The 20,100-nt window shown below is 40.1% G+C and overlaps 1 protein-coding gene across 1 annotated transcript in view; it reads left to right on the top strand.

The window, feature by feature from the left end:
- SORBS2 (sorbin and SH3 domain containing 2) overlaps positions 1–20,100 on the top strand; it is a 94,417-nt gene that overhangs the window by 17,029 nt on the left and 57,288 nt on the right. The window contains exons 5-9 of the mRNA XM_052661278.1: positions 2,814–2,986; positions 8,648–8,714; positions 9,619–9,663; positions 12,191–12,380; positions 14,509–14,623. Coding sequence (XP_052517238.1) covers positions 2,814–2,986; positions 8,648–8,714; positions 9,619–9,663; positions 12,191–12,380; positions 14,509–14,623 — 590 coding nt within the window. The remainder of the gene's footprint in view (positions 1–2,813; positions 2,987–8,647; positions 8,715–9,618; positions 9,664–12,190; positions 12,381–14,508; positions 14,624–20,100) is intronic.

The raw sequence follows: 20,100 nt of genomic DNA, 5'->3' as shown, positions 1-20,100 counted from the left end.
ACCGGAAGGCCTACAGGACAGCCGGAAACAGGGAACCCAGCGGAGGGCCACATGACCTCAACCTACCTCTCAGAAAAGCAGGAGACCAGTCCTCTGGAAACCACCAAGCAGCAAAGAGAATGGAACTAGACAGGGCTCTAACTCCCATGTCTTCATTGACAGTAGACAGTATCTTCTCAGCCCTGAAACTGTATTGAAAGAAAATAAGGGTATTAATTTACCCAGGAACACCAGCCTATGGATTATGCAACTCAAACTTCTGCGGCCAACAAAAGCTCTCTAATTATAAGACTTATATGGAGCCATGAGACTCATTAAGCAGAAGTCTAAATATACTTGCTCCTTCTCTAAGGCTGCTACTGGGATCATCTGTGAATCTTATAATAATGTCCTTTTAGAGTATAAGAAAGTAGAACGTCTTTGTGCCAAAACACTGTAAGCACTCTGTGGTGTAGTATTATAATAGAAGTCTGACATATTTAGATTCTTTATGGAGCTATGCATGAGCATACCCACCCTTGCCATAATATTTTTCCAAATAATTATCAAAATTAGACTCTCCTCTTTGTCTCTCTTAATGAACACAGTTTTGTCCCTCCCACTCCAACAAATAAAATATATAAATACTTGAGAATGGACAGATTTTTATATTAGAACATATCGATGGGTCAATTTTACATAAAAACTATGCTACACAGAAAGAAATTCTGTAGATAAATATTGAACAAATTCTGCCTAGAGGAACTATTCTGCCCTAAAGGAACTTTATAGAGTTGAGGACAAAAAGACTGAAAATGAGAGTTAGTAAACCATATAGAAGCATAATAAAATAAAAGGCTAACATATTATGTAAGCTATTAGTTCATAGAATCCTAGGAATCACACATTGAGACAGAGTTAACACCGTTTACACTGGGACTTTGCACATACTCAGTGCTCAAAAAATATTTGATAGAAATACTAGCATCGTGGTGTCCACTCAAATCCTTTCCATAATTAAATGGAAAATCAGAGGCAAATATGACTGCATCTTAATTTGGAGTTGCTTGGGAACGATAATACTTTTATATACAATAGCGCATAAAGCAGTTTTATTCTTAGCCTTATTTATCCTTCATCCTGAATTGAAATGGACTGAAAAAGCCTTTCTGTTGCAGACTAAAACATAATCAGAGTATAGAAGTTATAAATGTTACAATGGATTTTAGTTTGAAGAGGACTTATCTTTATCCTTATAATGATGAGTCAAATTTTTAAAATATCTTATGAAGTTCTGCTACAAAACACAGTCATATCTTTTTAGATTTTTTTAAGATCTGCTATATCTGTATCTATACTTATATGTAATCAATGACTGCTACCCTGACATAAAGACTTCCTTATCCATATAGAAAAAAAGACCCAAGTTACATGAGCAACAGACCTGGCAAACCATGGCTGAGAGTCATACTTGGTCAGCAAAATTTTGAAATTTACTGTAGAAAAACAGAAAGTCATATCATCAATTGTACTAAATAAATTATAATAATGTATAAATACCTATATACTATAAGTGGAATAAATAGTACACCTGTGTCCTCTTTGTTTCTTACAGAAGTACACCAAAAGTTAACAAAGATGGCTTGAAAATAAGAATGTGATAAATCTTAGCCAAACTGTATGCTTATGGCAACTTTCACATCCCAGGGGTGGGAAGTCATGGTTTTTGCTTCTTTAAAGTAAATCCAAAGCTATTATGGCCATCACAGAGTCTTAGATAAAAATAATACTAATAGCTTATGATCATTTCTTTACCCATATGCCTTATCATCCAAGTATATGTTTGGATGTGAAGATTTTCTGATGTGATTAGGAAGTCATCATCACTGGACCCACCAGGAAAATCTTGAAAGCACTTTCTTAACACAGTGGTGGCTACACGGCCACATGGTCTTTCAACAAATACTATTCTTCCCTTAACCCCTGTCACTGAATGATGAAGATCTTGTTTTCAGAGGTCCAAGCAGTATATACCTACATGTTAACAAAGAGTGGCTCAAATTTAAGATAAATGAGTTAAAAGAAATAGTGATGGAAATACACTCTATATTTATTTATAAATATAATATGGGGCTTCCCTGGTAGCTCAGTTAGTAAAGAATTGCCTGTAATGCAGGAGACCTCAGCTCTATTCCTGGGTCAGGAAGATCCCCTGGAAAAGGGATAGGGTATCCACTCCAGAATTCTTGGGCTTCCCTGGTGGCTCAGATGCTAATGAATCTGCCTGCAAAGCAGGAAACCTGGGTTCGATTCCTGGGTTCAGAAGATTCCCCTGGAGGAATGCATGGCAACCTACTCTAGTATTCTTGCCTGAAGAATCCTCATGGACAGAGGAGCCTGGTTCAATATATACCTACATGTTAACAATGAGTGACTCAAATTTAAGATAAATGAGCTAAAAGATATACTGATGCAAATACACTCTATATTTATTTATAAATGTAGTATTACATGTGTGTTATTCGCTCAGTCATGCCCGACTCTTTGCAAGCCCATGGGCTAGGATTTTCCAGGCAAGAATAGTGTAGTGGGTTGTCATTCCCTTCTCCAGGGGATTTTCCTAACCCAGGGATCAAACCTGGGCCTCCTGCATTACAGGCAGATTCTTTACTGTCTGAGCCAGCAGGGAAGCCCATAGTATTACATATTTATGCATAATTAATCACATATAACTGTAATTACACATAATTATACTGTATTATAGTAGGCATGAATATGAGGCTTCATTTATCTGATACCCTGTGCATCAAATATATTTCACATCTTCTCTGCAGATTCCTCGGAGGCATACCCCCAGCATGCCCAGTCTCTGGATGGCAGCATGGGCAGCTCGATACCACTGTACAGGTCCTCTGAGGAGGAGAAGAGAGTGACAGTCATCAAGGCGCCCCACTACCCAGGGATCGGGCCGGTGGATGAATCCGGAATCCCCACGGCAATCAGAACGGTAGGAAATGCCAGCACCCGCTTTGCTCTGGGGCTGTGCAAATCTCCACAAAGGATGGATTGTTGATGGCTTTGTGCATTCCTACACTCTTATATAATGAGGATTGCCCTCTGTGCCATCTGAGTTCTCATGAATATTATGCTGTGTGTGGTAGAGAAAAGGAACTGTCCATTGAAGATAATGACCCAATCTGTTTATTTCAATTAAAAAAGCAGGAAAATTGTGATTCTGTGAGATGATAGAAGTAAGCTTTGTTTGCCTTCACCTTTTACCAAGGAGTGTTAGGGCAACAGAGAGAGAAGAGAGAAGGGAGAATTAAATGTGAATTCTTTGGCTGCACTGAATTCCCACGTGCACAGAGAATAAGCCAGTGATTTGTGTCTGGAGATGGATGTGCCTTACCGCCAGGAGATTGGGAGTCCTGGATTGGGAGTTGAGAAGCCTGATGATTGGAGGGAAGGGAGTTTATGTCAGAGAAAGGAAAAGCTGTCCGAGGAAAATACACAGCACATTTGAGTGTCCCTCCTCGGCTGTGCCTGCCGAGAGCTCTCCGGGGCGATCAGTGGAAGTGTTTGGGTTGGTTTTTTTTTTTTTCCCTCCAGTCTGTAAACTCTGCCAGACCATTGCTCAGTGTGTCAGGGCAGCCCCTTCTGGCAAAGTTCAGCAGCGTCAGAGTCCGAGCTCGGGCAGGCAGCTGCTTGCTGAGCCAGTCCACTTGGAGAGGAGGTTTGTGCTAGCCTGCGGGGAAGAAGACAGGGCGCCAGGATGAGAGCCGCAGCACCTCTGCAGGTGAAACTGGGGGGGCGGGGAGGCACCGCAGGGCCAACTGCATACACAGGGTCCGCATACCTGGCTGGGAGGTTGCCGAGGGCTACTGGCTTGGAATGCAAACCTGCAGGGCCAAAGATGAGAGTGCAGAGAGGAAAAGACAGGGCATTAGATCAGAAAAAGAGATCGGGGGCAATTGGAATCTGCTCAAAAAGAACGAGAGAGTTGGGGGGCGGGGGGTGGGATTCTTCTCTCCTTGAATTTGCATTTATTACATGGATCCCACGATCTGAGAGAAGAGTTAAAAACTGATTATTCCAAGCATCTGTATTAGAAAGGGAAGCCAGAAGGTAAGTCTGTAGAGTCATTGCTAGGGCTTTAGACTCATGAGATTCAGGGAATGTTGAACGTGGCTAATTATAAAGACCTAAAAACAATCTATGTTGGCACTAATGGTTGTCATATTTAAGTGACAGGAAAAGTTTGTGATCGGGACTAACATTTTTAATCTTAACAGTGACTGCATGTTTCTGGTGGTGGCGCTTCCTTGAATGTTTCTTTTTTAAGATTTCTGACCCCAGATGCTTTAATTAGATTTTTTTTTTTCCTAATAGAGTAGGGATACAGTGTCAGACAGGTACAGTGTCACTGGTTTTGTTAAATTGACCCTTGAAACATAACAGTTACACAAATTAGAGATTCCTGATTCTGCGTAGTTATAGACTCTTATTTGAGACCTCTAGGTGTGTTTTTAAGTCAGTACACTGCAAAGTTAGAACTGTTTTTATCCATTAGATATAATTTTCTTAAATAACAAGGCCTTGCTTTTCACATTTTAAAAGGAAAAAACTGAGATGTTAGAGATGGTTAATGAAAAATCAAAAAATATTAAAATTTTTATATTTTGTTTTATCTACTGCCAAATGAAAAGCATGTTTAGATGTGCATAAACAAATGCATATACTAGACATTCAATGCAAGCTTCCCTTCTATAAAACAGAAAATAAAATATAAGCAACTCAGAAGTTCCTTATAAGGAACCAGCATTTTTATGTACAGCCAGGCTCCTCTGTAGACATTTCAAGGTTTACAAAAAAGGTACAGGTCTGAAGACTCATTCACATTTCTTATTTGTCAGCCCCGCACAGCACATCCCCAAGTATAGCTGTGTTTATAAATGTGGAGTCAAGCCATCTCGGAGCCACAGCAGGCCAAGAATCTCCAAGGCTGTTTTCCATTCTCATCTGCATAGAAAGGAATGATTATCTGACTTACATTACTTCACATGGGCTTTCCACTCAGGGTGCACACCAAAGGCAGTGCTGTGTCAATGTACCATTTTATAGTCTCATGGTCTCAGTTAGACATTTTAGACTGTAGGCTCATTTTAGACATATTCTAGATGTTGTGCTGCTGCTGCTGCTGCTGCTAAGTCGCTTCAGTCGTGTCCGACTCTGTGTGAGCCCATAGACAGCAGCCCACCAGGCTCCCCCGTCTCTGGGATTCTCCAGGCAAGGACACTGGAGGGGGTAGCCATTGCCTTCTCCGAGGTGTTGTGCTAGGTCTCTTTATATACATTGTTTCTCTCAATTTCCATAGACCAAGGACACAGAATTTTGTAAAGTCACCTAGAAGCTCTAGAAAGCCAAGAGGTAAACAAACGCACCTTTGAGCTATTTGCAGGAAGAGGAGCAGCTCCCCAGACTGCCCTCTCTCAAGTGACCTGGGACGTCTATGCCAGCCTTTTGCTGCCATCCTTAACGACAACAACAAAACCCGCGGGGCTCCAGCTCCCACGAGACTGTGTAATTAAGGCCAACTAGTTACGTGAAATACAAGATCCTTTTCTTCTACCTCAAATATAACTCCGGTAGAGCCTTTTCAAAGCTGGAAAGGCAAAAACAGAACAGAACAATGAACACTGGTGGGTAGAAAATACGTGTCTTTCCCCTTTTTGGAAATCTCTGCCTGATAAACCAATGTAGAGTTCTGATGTTTTGTAAACTACAGGAATGTAAATTTTCAGGTTTATTCAGCCAAGTTAGAGAAAACAACCAAAGAATGATTTATTAATAGCTACGATCCATGCAAAACCATTTTGAAGAACACATAAGACAGTGAACTTTCTCAAATTCAAGTAGACTTCTGTTTACTTAATCTCACTATTTGCCATAACAACCTACATGAGGACATATATAAAAGGAACTTTAAATGCTTAGAGGACTTCTTTGAGAAAGAGATGGAGAGGTTAAGTGTTCCCATTTACCAGGTTCATAGTCCTCTTTGTCAACCAACTTGGGCATTTCCTGGCATCTCGGTGCTCACCATATAAAGCTAGCAGATGGCACAACGAAGATCCTGCCTGATATGTGCCCTCCGGCAAGTGAAGGGAAAAAAAATCCCGTCTGTCAGGATACCTTGCCATATACAGTGATATAACTCACTTATTCAGCTTCCCCGTTGCCATCAGTGGTGCTCAGGTATGGCTGGGAAACATGTTTACACAGTGTTATGTCTTATTTTTTATTGCTAAAGACTACAAAGGAATCAAAGCTTAATTTAAAAAAAAAAGAAACCCATCTTTTATGAAACTAAATGTCCCTTAAAAATACAAGTTCAGCTACTTTGTTTAAACCAGCAAATGACAGCTAGACTTTGCTTTATCATTACCTCCCCCACCAGCTTCCACCATTTGAGTATAAATCCACCCAATATTTCCACTGTAAAAAGAGCCTAAAATGAATGAAGAAGCGATTTCCAACAAAGTCAGGTAGCCCTTGATGGTACTCTGTATTTGTCGGGATTATCAGAATCAGATATTCTTAGCAAAAGAAATTTAGATATATGACAAACTCTCAGTTTCCAGAAGAAAAACACAATGACCACACTGGAGAGAAGAATCAGGATACAAAATGTACACCAAAGCTCAGTGTAACACATGACTACTTTTATGGCTGTCCTAACAGATTATTTTATATGAAGAGAACTATCTAAAAAAATGGTATATTTAGTTACTATATACAGAACAGTCATGTTTCTTACCAGAATAACCCTGGAAAAGCTGAGGTGAACAGTTTGCCAAGCAAAATCTTGATTATGATTATAAGGCATATGTACCCATTTACAGGTATACTATCAGGCAGACTTCCATCCAAAAACCTGGGTCATTCATTTTTTTATTCTGTAAATATTTGAGGTTTTCTACTGATATGACTTATGGAACATTTCTTATATTCTAGCCACTGTTTTAGATCTTTTTGCATACACTGTCTCTTTCATTTTCCATAACAATTCTATGATGTGGATATAATTATTTCATCTTAGAGAAAACTGAGGCCCTAAAAGTTTACCTCACTTGCCCAAATTCACATTGCTGGGGAAATATTAAACAGTAATTAAAGGAACCAAGAATTGAATCTAGGTTGATCTGACATTAATCTCAGCTTTCCACTGTAGCCTACTGTTTATATTATGTCAAAAGCAGAGTGGATAAGAAGCTTCTGCTTTTAAGGAACTTACAGTTTAGCACAGCAAGTACTGCCAACATTTTATTATTATGTTAAAGGAGTTTTGAAGCAATAGCTAAATTTTTGGACTCGCTCCAGGACACTAAATTATTTACTATATTCAGTATTTTATTTACTTAGACTAGTAAATATCAAATTTTTATTGCTCTAATTCTAAGCCAATGATCAGAATACAGTTTGCATCCAAAATATTGCCTAGTTAATTTTTAAAATAATGTATTGAATAGTATACTAACAAGTTTTTATGGATAATGATAATTATCACCAAAAGGAGTGAAACAAAAAACTATAACTACGAACTATAATTACAAAACTATAGCTTTGATTCAACTTGTTGTTGTTCAGTCACTAAGTTGGGTCCAACTCTTTGTAACCCCATGAAATGCAGCACACCAGGCTTCCCTGTCCTTCACTGTCTCTCAGAATTTTCTCAGCTTAGCTAATTTTATATAAATAAGCTTGCAAAAATATCAACTACCCCGGGTTGGGCACAGCTGTGATCTGGAAAAAAAACCACAGCATATAATATTCCAGCTCATCCTAAACTCAAACAAGGGGTAATATGTTTACAAACTGTGGGTCAGTTCAGTTCAGTCGCTCAGTCATGTCCAACTCTTTGCAACCCCATGAACCGCAGCATGCCAGGCCTCCCTGTCCATCACCAACTCCCGGAGTCCACCCAAACCCATGTCCATTGAGTCGGTGATGCCATCCAACCATCTCATCCTCTGTCGTCCCCTTCTTCTCCTACACTCAATATTTCCCAGCATCAGGGTCTTTTCCAGTGAGTCAGCTCTTTGCATCAGGTGGCCAAAGTATTGGAGTTTCAGCTTCAACATCAGTCCTTCCAATGAACACCCAGGACTGATCTCCTTTAGGATGGACTTGTTGGATCTCCTTGCAGTCCAAGGGACTCTCAAGAGTCTTCTCCAACACCACAGTTCAAAAGCATCAGTTCTTTCGCACTCAGCTTTCTTTATAGTCCAACTCTCATATCCATACATGACCATTGGAAAAACCATAGCCTTGACTAGATGGACCTTTGTTGGCAAAGTAATGTCTCTGCTTTTTAATATGCTGTCTAGTGATATCAGCTTATTGACCAGAGATGTATTAGTACATCTTTTGTTACCCAAACAGTATTGACCTGAGTGTTTCAATATTTACTTACATAACAAATCACCAGCCACAGGTGTTGATTTCTACAAAAATCCCCTGGTCAATAGTGTGATATTGTCATCATGAAATAATAAAGAGAAAATTGTATTACAGAACAGACTCTGCTATGAAAAAAGATAAAATATAGAAAGCAGAACAACGTCTATTTTTGACCAGTTTTGTAACTTTTGGACATTTTCTTTTACAGACAGTTGACAGACCGAAGGACTGGTACAAGACCATGTTTAAGCAAATCCACATGGTACACAAGCCAGGTATGTAGCTCTGTTTTCTGATCAGGTCCTTGTGGGTGGAAGAATAAGTACTCTTCTGTGTAGTTTTGTTTCACACAAAATGTCGAGACTCTAGCAAACTTCATGTCCCTCCCTTCTTTTCAACACTCCTCCTTACTCTTAGTATTAAATGTTAGTCACTCAGTCCTGTCCGATTCTTTGTGACCCCATTGACTGTAGCCTGCCGTGTTCCTCTGTCTATGGAATTCTCCAGGCAAGAATACTGGAGTGGCTTACCATCTCCTTCTCCGGAGGATCTTCCCGGCCCAGGGATCAAACACAGGGTCTCCTGCATTGCAAGCAGATTCCTTACCGTCTGAGCCACCAGGGAAGCCCTTATTCTTAGATCACCCCTCAATTCCCAAACACCTGTGCTTCTTCTTCACCCCTGAGCTGCCAGAAAGCCTCTTAGAAGATGACCCTCGAGGAGTACCAGAGGCTCTGGCCTTATCCATTCATTCTTCCCTGTTCACAGTATAAACAAGCCTGGCTATTGTCTGCTTAAACAGACTCAGGATTCCTCTGTCCACACAGATCCACCCCGTGTCAAGAGAGTGGGCCATAGCTGGGTCTCACCAAGCTGATAAGAGATCTTTAAAGCATTTACCAAAGGAAATTCACGATCCAGAACAGGTGGAAAGGGGGGAAAAGGACTGACGTCCTTATGCTGTGAAGTGGGCAGCAGAGAAACGCTGTTACAGCCCAGAGAAGTCAATTTGCAGAGGCCCAGCAAAACAAACCAAAATGTAATATTTGAAATTTTTTAAATGGTATTATGAACTCGGCAAACCATGTTAGCTTTCTAACAGATCTGTTGTTTCTGCCATCTCGATAGGATGTGGTGACCGAATCTGTATTACCATAATATTTATGTTTCGTTTTCTAGATGATGACACAGACATGTATAATACTCCTTATACATATAATGCAGGTAGGCTGGTTTCCTTGCTTGCCATGAATACACTGTGCCTTGCCATGCGTGGAAGAACTTCCCACTTTTTTTTTAACCACTCTGAGTGCACGATTTCGGTTTCTACAATTAGGAAGATGCTTTTGTGTGTGTGTGTGTCTCTTTCTTTTCTCAGCATGTGTAACAAAAAAATGTGCATCTTTTCTCATGCAAATGAGAATGAATACCATTTTATCTGCTTCACCCCCACTGTTAGTTTATTCTCGGCTTCTGGAACGTTTAACCAAAATATGAAGGACAGCAGGGAAGAACACACTGTAATGGGGGTACAAAGTAAGATAAAGGTCTCCTTTTATCAGTAAAGAATCATTACAATTGCGTTAAGATCTTTCGGATTACACTTCACAATAAAACAAGTCAAGCAAAGTATTTTGTGACCCTGTCCATGCTTTTGCTCCAAATGCAACCATTCATAGAAAGCTTTTCAAAAATCCCAGTTTGCCAGACCACTCTTCTGACTCAGAGTTGCCAGTGGTCATGATGGAACGGCTTCAGCCCCAGGCGTTTCCACTAGTGTTTCTGTGAGCTGGTGTCTTGGGAATGGCTGCAGGCTAGAATGAGGGGCCCCTAAAAAATGTCTCTGATTACAGCTGTCTTCTAAATATCACATCGGGGGATCCTGCACAGGGCCTCCGGTCACTTGCCAGTTCCGGGCTCAGGACTACAGCTCTGTGTCTGTATTCCCTTCTTAGAGCAGGCTTGGGGGCCTATGTCCCCTTTGGCAGCTGTGGCCTCCTGTCAGGGTCCCCTGGGTCAGCCTGGCCCCTGAACTAGATGAGGTTGCCCTCTCCGTGACACTTGAAGGCCAGCACTTTGGCCTTTTTAACTGTTGAGGATTTTGCTACTAGCCTCCAAGGACAAATAGAGAAAAAAAAAAAAAAAAAAATACAAGCAGAACAAGCTCAACAAGCTTCAAGAATCTGGCTTTCAGCCCTCACTCCTCTCGATGATAGCAGGCGGTCACCTAAGAGTCCCTCAACTTTTATATTCTGGTCACAGGTCCTCCCAACTCCCCTCTTGGGTTTAGCCTGTTAAAATGCAAAACGCAATTGAGAAAATTTCAAAGATCTTATTGACTTTATATGACAATTCATGAATCAGGTGGCATTCAATCCAGCAGACAGAAAGGACCTCCTAGGAGCTGAACTCAAGGAAAGAATTTAAATAGGCAGAGGGAAGCGGGAACAAGGAAGTCATACCAAGGAGAAAAGCCAGCACGTTGCCTCAAGGTCACTCTCCTTGAGGGGAGGGTAGAGGTCTGTCAGGCAGAGTGTTTAACTCATGCTGACCAGGCAGTTTCTGATGGACTGGTTTAAGATTCTGTTTCTGGGAGAGTCAAAACTGTGACTAAGTTTAAGTCTCGGTTTCATGACGTGGGGCTTAGCATGAGTGACTCCATTTTGGGTCTGTTGTTTTGTTCTTAAAAAGCACTACAGTTGAAGTCTAACTGTGGAACTGAGGCAAAACAAAGTGTAGAGACTGTATCTTATTTGTCATAGCCAATTGTACATGGGCTTCCAAGAGAAGGAGAGGAGTGAAATTAGTAATAGCTCAAAAGACTGAGGTGGCAGGAAATTCAGAATTTTTATAATTATTGTTCATACTGAGGTTTGTATCCATGCATAATTAACAAATTGAAGAGCAGTTACCTATCAACTCACAGAGCCCTTTAGAGAGCTTTACCATTTAATCAGCAGACAAAGCAACTCTAATCAGTCTCTTCCCCATTTACTAACCTTGCATGATGCTGTTCTATGCATTGCACTTTGAGCCTCTTTTTCTCCTCTGCTGACTCCACAACCTCTTCCCCTACCTGCCCAAACGATCCTTCAGGGCTCACACTCGTGCCCTCGGTTTTTTATATCTTCTCCAACCTATCAACAATCTTCTAAAATCTTACTTCCTAATATAAGTTTCTGCATGTGGCCTTTATCATATGTTACCAATTATTTTCAATCATAATTCTAATCATGTCTCTTTTCCAGAGATGTCCTATGAGCTTATTGAGGGTTTAAGTTTCCTTATGCCTTGCACAGCATGTAGAGAACTTGCTCAATATTTTATATGATTGTAATTAACATGTCAATTACTATATACAAATCAAAGCTTCTAAAGTAACAGAAGATAATTGGAAACATGTTATTAGTTTACATTATCCAGGAGCAAATTTGCTAAGTATCTGTAAGTCTGTTTCTAGTACCAGTCTGAATTATTACTAATTCCATAATAATTGATGAAGATTCACTGTAACCAATGCTTGTGCCTACAGTACATTAATGAATTTACAATGATTAACAACATTAATCAAGAGCATATCATTCAATGCATGCATTATGAATATGTTTACCGACTATAATCTTGGTAAAATCATGGGCTATTTTGTAAATAAGTAAAAGGATTTTTATTTATTACAAATAGTGTAATGCACTTTAAAAACGTTACTTGTCTCTGTTCTTTTTTTGTTCTGCTGTGCTGTGCTTCCTGACAGGCCTATACAACTCGCCCTACAGTACTCAGTCACATCCTGCTGCCAAGACCCAGACCTACAGACCGCTCTCCAAGAGCCACTCCGACAACGGCACCAACGCGTTTAAGGATGCTTCGTCCCCCGTCCCTCCCCCGCCTGTTCCTCCTCCGGTTCCACCATTTCGAGCAAGAGATCGGTCTTCAACAGAAAAGTAAGGCTTTCCCCCTCAAAGTGCCCAACAGTAAGTTTAGGATAAAACTAATTCCACACGGCATTCAGCAGAAGAATCGGTGCTTACCTTACGAGATAGTGTGTGCATAACCTTATACCTATCATCTTATCAGCCATGCTGACCTCCTCTATCAAGAGTGCAGCAAACACTTTCATACTCTTGCCTCATAATACCCTAGTCACCTTAGTCAGACTTGAAGTAACTGAGCGCCATCTCCACTCTTTGATCAATAAATGCATATGACAAACAGAAATAATGGACACCCACTCCCTTTGGCGTAGCAGGTCAGAGACTATGCAGTTAAATTTCAGGTTCCTCAGATTCAAACTGTTAGGACTATTAATGATTTAAAAACTCCCCTCTGATATCCAAAAGTACAGAAAAGGTTATTCATAAGTAAGGCATTAGTTAACAGGTGTCCACCTATGACTCATTTCACACACTAATTTTAATTTCCCCATTGAAATACATTTATAGAAACTATTCAAACAAAAATAAAAAATTTATAAACATACTTTTATTGTGCCATTTTTATTAGGATGATGACTAATAGCCCTACTTATAGGTAACCTTCATTGAGACCTCCCTACGAACACTCATCTAAGTACTTTTCCTGTATAATATCACTTAATCCTGAACACAACCCAATGAGACAAGCTCTATTCTGAAGCTATTTTAGAGAGGAAAAAACTGTAGTTTCAAAAACCAAAGTAAGTTGCTCAACTCATGCAGCTAGTATGTCCAAGCCAGACTCACACTTGTCTCTGACTAAAGCCACAGCTTATTCCATACTAGCAATAATAAATAAAAATGTAAGGATTATTTAGTATTAATATGGTTATTAAGCATCCATCTATCTGACCCATCCCAGAAATTATATTCAACACCCTGCTGTACCATGAAGAGTAACTGACGATCAGATAGGTTATAAGACAGCACAAAGACAGGACATACATTATATGTGAAGAGATTCTATTTTAATGCCATATCTTCATGATTATTATATGTTTACAGGTATGGTATCTTAAATTTGAGAAATAATAGTCTAGACACAAAACAGTATCTCTGCCATAAAGAACCAAGATGAACTCAGACTTAAATGTATTATTTGTCCTATATGTCTAGTAAAAATTAATCTTTCCTTAAGAAACATGATAATCCCTTAACATTTTCTAGAATGCTCTCTTCTCTGCCGAATAGTGCTCATCAATTTACTAGAAAGCCAGGACCTGCTTTCCCCTAGCTCTCCTGTCTTGTAGAATATGAGTGTCTCCAACCTCTCAGTCAGAATTTCATCCTGTTCGATAGACAAGAACTGCCCCCATCTATAGGCAGAAAATTCTTCTTCCTCAAAAGTGATCTCCCAAAGGAAGCCTTTTTCAGCCTCAGCTACCTAGAAGAGTTTTACTTTTGAAGTCCCCCTTTGACTGCCTCTTGAAGGATGTTAGTTCAGGAAAAAGAGCTGACTCCAAGGTCTCCTATGCACAGAATAGATGCCAGGCTCTGGTTTCTCAAGGGTAAAACCATGGAGGGGCTAGCCTGTCACACAACTTGCTCCTACGGACAGCAACCCAAGTAAAACTTTTGCACACTTTGCAGACAAACTGCGATGCCATTTGCAAGATAAACAAGATCAAACACGACGTGTACATTACTCCCTGTCACTTCAGATCAAGGACGCCAGGTCACAGAGTGATCGGATAAACTCACAGGACTTAATGGCGGGTAGCCACCACTTACTCTAAACACAAACATACACAGCTGCCATTTGTGACCCCAGGGTTCACTAGCACATCACTGACTGCATATCTATTGCACAGACCCCTCTTGTGACTTACTGAACCAGCAGGAGGCACATCCTTGTATGAAAAAAACAGGGAACATACAGCATGAAAAGAAAGAAATGGCTTTCTTTAAATCATTTATGTAAAACAGAACATAAATGTGACTTTTTTTTTCCAGGGTAACATTTTATCCTGAGATACTTTTAAACAGTCTATATCAGAATTAACTTTAAAAACAGATACTGTTTTCAAAACAGTGGTTTTATACAATGGCTTTAAGCACAGAGAATGATTTTAATATGTAACTTGTTGTTGATTTCTAGGCATGACTGGGATCCTCCAGACAGAAAAGTAGACACAAGGAAATTTCGTTCTGAGCCGAGGAGTATTTTTGAATATGAACCTGGGAAGTCCTCCATTCTGCAGCATGAGAGACCAGTAAGCGCTTGTCATTAAACAGAATGCCAGTTCTCTAGGCTTCATGGGTTCCCAAATAAACCTGAACTTCATATTGTTTAGCAATTTTTATCACCAAGGTAATTTATTTAGTTGGCATTATTTTAAAAATCTTGTTTGTTGCACATCATGACTTGTGCATCTTATCTTAGAATCAAAGATACACTCACTAATATACTGTCCCTGCCCACCAAATATAGGACTCATTGGCATGGAACTATAACTATGCCTAATCATGATCCTGAATCTAATGTTGTTTTAAAAGTAAAAGAACACTCAAATGCTGCACTAAATTGCCCATCTACATTGCCAGTGAGAAAAATCATTCTTGGACCTCTCTGATACAAAGCGATCAGGCCGTTCCATCCCTTCATTTCCATTATTGGTTTCTTAGTATTTCTTTGACTTCAAGGGAAATTTTCCAAATGCCCTTTTTGATAAAAGTTGTTTTAATTGATTCTTATTACATCTCTCTCAGGTTACCAAGCCTCAAGTCTCCTGACTGATTGTCAATCTAATGGATCAAGATTATATTTAACTTTGCAGCATTTTTTCCAATTATATGTTTTAATTATCTGCAAAGGAAAAGATCTATAAAGTTGAAAATAACCGCATGTCTCCTCTAAGTTTAACAAACAGGCTCTTCTTGGCCCTCTTAATTCCCCTAATCCTCCTTTCTGAGTCCTCTGCTTTCTCTCCTAGACCAATGTCTTCAGGGTCTCTTTGAAATTCTGAAATTCCTCTGCGTCATTTCTATCAAAACCTGCTTCTAGGGAAACAATTGTGCGGTTTACTCTTGTCCTTGCCTTGAAAGAATGTTAGGTGTCAGTGAACAGGAAATAGAGTTTTCTTTGTTAGTGTCTTTAAGAGTACCCAGGAAGCCACATCATTATATATAAGGTCAGCCCTAAAATTTGATTAGAAACTGTTGCGCAACACACCCAATATGAGTGTCCTTGATTTAGTTTTCAAACCCTGTATTTATGGTTATGTTCTTGAGAAACATGTTCCAAAACTTTATAATCACATAATTCATACAGGATATTTTTCTAAACCTTCTTTGCCTTTCTTCAAATTAACTTGTATCTTTTAGAGTAACATGACTTTACCAGAAAAACTGAAAGAAAAAAAAAATGACCACCACTGAACTGCAGGTTCCACTGCAAACATATAACTCATTCACTAAGTTTTAATATCATTTAATATCATGATCTTTGAAATTTTTAGGATGAGAACCGTGAATTCACCATTGCATAAAATGGAAAAGATCGAAATCATCTTTCAGTATGAGTCTCCGAGTTAAATGTAGTTACCAAAACATTAATGATCATTCTAACAATGTCTGAGACCCTTAGGATGATGGGGGTTGTTACTGTCCTGGAATGCTTTTGCAGCTTTGGTGTCAGGAAACAGGACTGATTTTGGAAGCTGTCCATCAGGATATTTCTAGTATTTACTCATGCAACAAAATTTATGAAGCACAACCTATGTGCCAGACATTAGATTAGGTGCAGGGGCATGGCAATGAGCAAGACATAGTCTTTACCTCAAGGAACCTGGAGTCTATCATTTAACCAATATGCAGAGTAGACCCACATTTGTAAGAAGCAGACCATCTCCAGTGCAGTTAAAATGGAGACACGCAGAATGAACTTGCCCCCCTCAAGAGCTATTCACAGGCCCTGTCATTGTGAATGAAATGTCCACTTTAGTCATGTCTTTGGGTTAATGCCTTGAAGACTCGAAGTTTAAAAACAGCAACGACAAAAGCAATAGCAATAGTTGTAGCTCCTTATTGAGCACTTACTTAAGATGTCAGGCCTTGTAATTCATGCCTCATTACCATATAATGATCCCAACAATTCCATGAAGTAAATGTATGGAATTCCCATTTTACAGATAGAGAGACTGAACACTTGTTAAGCAACCTTGCCCAGCTTCCCATGGCCGGTTAGCACTGAACCTGGGAGCTGAGCCCAGGCAGACTCATACCTGGTGCATTTCATCACCTGCACAATGCTAAACTGCAAACACATTTAGCTAGTAGTCATTATCACCTTAATTAGATGATTTTTTAATTATTTTATAGTATAAGTTAATTTGTTCATTTGTAATAGTGTACTGGATTTATTTGACCAGCAACCTGGGCCCTGAGTATTATAGTTAAGACACAAAACCAATATACCCAGTATACTGAACTAGTTCTAAAAGGAATGGAAAGATCTGGAGGGTGGGTGTGGTTGAAGATTCGGATATCGATAGCTCTCTACTGCCACAGGAAAAAGGCAGTGAAAGAAACCTAGAAACTTGGAAAAAAGTGAGAATGGATATCTCATGAAGAAACAGAAAGAACCAAAATGTTTATGCCTCCTAAACAATTTTGCTGAGGGCCAGCCTTATGCAAGATGATCTCAGCCAGTCATCTGTATCATTTTGGCCAGGCTTTTTATTATAGGGCTCAGCTGGTCTAGGATCTTCTTCTTTTCATCAACCCTGAATCCATTCCAATTGCCTCTCTAAACCAGAAAAAAAAAAGGGCGGTGGTGGTGCCACAGGGCATGGTTGCAGAGACTGGCTATGTCTTGATATTTTGATAGAGTTTACATAAGATTTGAGACTGTCTTAGACAGAAGAGATAGAGGATAGGGAGCAGGTCTGCTAAATAAGAGGGATGGGACAGCAAATGAACAGCACTCTCATGTCTTTACTCCAAGACAGTTTGTGAACATTCCTTTGCTCTTTTCATCTTTAATTTCTGTAAAGTATACACCACAGCTAGGGTACTCTCTGCTTCTCTTTTGAATTCCGAGATGATGCCATCATCTGCCCAGTCTTCCCAAGTTGTCATCTTGGATTCCCCTCTCCCCAACCATCTCAAAGTCCTGCCTCGTGGGAGAAGGGCCACTGCCCTTCTCTGTCCATCTGGCCCACCGCTGTCCACACCTGGATTAGAATGTCAGCCACTAACTCATTTCCCTAATTCTCCAATCTCGTCTCCACACCATAGCTACGACAACCTTAGAAAGCCTCCTGCTCAAAACTTTCTCCTGGCTCTCAAGAGTCCTTAGAGCAAAACCAAGTTCCTTAACATAATACACAAAAAGCCTCGTGGTCTGGCCCCACTGACCACTGCAGCCCTGAGTATCTCCCTGCCCTTCCTGTCTCACCACATTACAGCTCTACAGAGCTCTGCATGCCCTCCTCCCTGAACCTCTGTCCAGCTGTCCCTCGGCCAGGAATGCTCTCTCCACCACCTCTTTCCTCCCATGGAAAGTCCCATATCTCCTGCTCAGCCTAGCTCACTTCCCCCAGGGCACCACCCTATCTTCTAGACAACAGATGCCTGCTTCCCCTGCTGTGAGAAGCCCCCCTAAAGCACACTGCACTGCCCCTTACCACCCTGAATTGTTAACGGCCTGCTGACTTGTCTGTGTCCCTCATTAGACTTTAAGCTCCTTGAAGGCATAGACCATATCTGGTGCACCAGCTGAATCCCTAGCACCTAGAGCAATGCCTGGCACAGGGTAGGTGCTCAGTGAACACACACTAAATTAATAATAAGAGAATGGGGATAGGTTTTCCCCTTGGAGTAAGTGGTCAAGTTGGTGGGATGGAATCCTTGTTATGTTGCTTATCTGTGAAGTCTGTATGTTTCTAGGGACAAAAGGCACCCCCGGTCTCCCATCAAAGCACACACAAGGGTTCCCACACACTGCTGTTAGTAACTGTGGTTCCCTGATTCCCTGGCACATGAAGTGGAGAGAGGAGACAGTGCTATCTGAACAGAAGTCCTCCCCAAGACCCTGGCCAAAGGGATCCTCCTCTTCCTTAGAAATCTTCCTTATAATGTACATTCATATTCTTTAACAGGAAAGTAAAAATGAATACAGTTTTTTGGAAGTGCCTGCATACTCTTTTGACTATAAATTCAGGAATGATGATTAAATGGCCCTAATGTTTGATCTAGAAAAGTACTCTGCAATCACCAGGAATTTATCTTAAACTGACTTGAACAACAATTTATTCCACAAGACAATCAGATAAACTTTCTCCTGGGATTATATTGATAAAAATTCTACATCCTCTCTGGCTTGGATATATTTACAGGTGAACCACGTTAAATTCAATTAAGCTCTGGTTTAGAACACCTTTATGCTTGAAAATAGAAAATAACGTGGAGATGTAATCTTTCTCTGCGATAACTAAACCCACACATCATAAAAGTGAGCAAACAACCACTGAAAATACAGTGCAGAGTTGAAATGCAACTTAAATCCTCAGTGAAGATTGTCACTAGAAGCTTAAGCTATAAAAACTGAGAGTTTCATCTGTTGGTTTAAATCATAAAAATTTGTCCTAACAATTGTAGAGCATTTACTGTGGAATCTCAGTAAATATAAAACATAGTTGCCAACATCCTTAAAGCTTAAAAATCTAATGACCATATGACAGTGGCAATTTCTTTTTGTGCAGAACTGCAAATAGAAACCCCATGCCTGCAATAATACTGAGAACAGGAGAATTTTTATAATCTGAAAAGCAACTCAATTCATTTCAACTGTAGAAAACAAACCTTGAAAAATAGGTTACCTTTAAGAATCGTATGTGATTCATAGTTTTCGGTTTTCTCACACACCTTCCTCTCGCGCTGATGACCCAGCGTTCACTGTGAGCACAGGTGTGCCGAGTTTTTCAAAATGAGAGGAGACCCAAGGAGGGTAGAAAGAGGTGCAGCAGAACCGCTGGTCTTCTGTTGTCTTTTTTGAGCATGGTTGTGCCTCCTAAATGTTTCCTTTGTGTTGTTAACCTTTGTGTTGAACAATTGAAAACACTTGAGTCACTCATGAAAGCGTTGTTTTGTGAGATCATGAGTATGTCTGTCTCTCTGTGGGCTGACCATCCGAATGTGTATCACTGACTTCCATGAGGCCCCTGTGTACCTTAGGGTGACTCTAGGTTGCTACATAATACATTTAATTGTTGCCTGACTAAAGGGATTCAAAAGGTCAACCCAACCGCAGCAAAGAGAAAATTCCAGTTCTGCCACTTAGCATTTCTTTACCAGGCAGGCTCTGCTCAAGCCTGTGCCTTTCATTACGCCCCAAAGTTATGGATAACTGCTAATGATCATTGTTGTGGGCTGGGGGGTTGGATGGGGGGAGGGGTTCTCTTCTAATTGAAACAGTAAATTGAAGTTTTATTCTACAAAATTATAAGTCATGGGAAGTTGCTGCTCTAAGGTGGGATGCGGGAGGGTAGACAGTATTCTCCCTTTTCCCTAGTCTATCAGTGAAATAGATTTCTATAAATCAGAACTTAGTATATTTGTTTGCTGTATATATACACTTTTAAGGTGAAAACAGAGTGAAGTTGTAACCACTGGAAAATATACTTATTTGTTTGGTAAATTTGCTGCCCTCTACTGTTCAAAACGTTTTTAAAACAAATGTTTCCTCTTA

The sequence above is a fragment of the Budorcas taxicolor genome, chromosome 24 (genome assembly GCF_023091745.1).
Source record: "Budorcas taxicolor isolate Tak-1 chromosome 24, Takin1.1, whole genome shotgun sequence".
Lineage (NCBI taxonomy): Eukaryota > Metazoa > Chordata > Mammalia > Artiodactyla > Bovidae > Budorcas > Budorcas taxicolor.
This window is presented reverse-complemented; position numbering and strand designations above follow the sequence as displayed.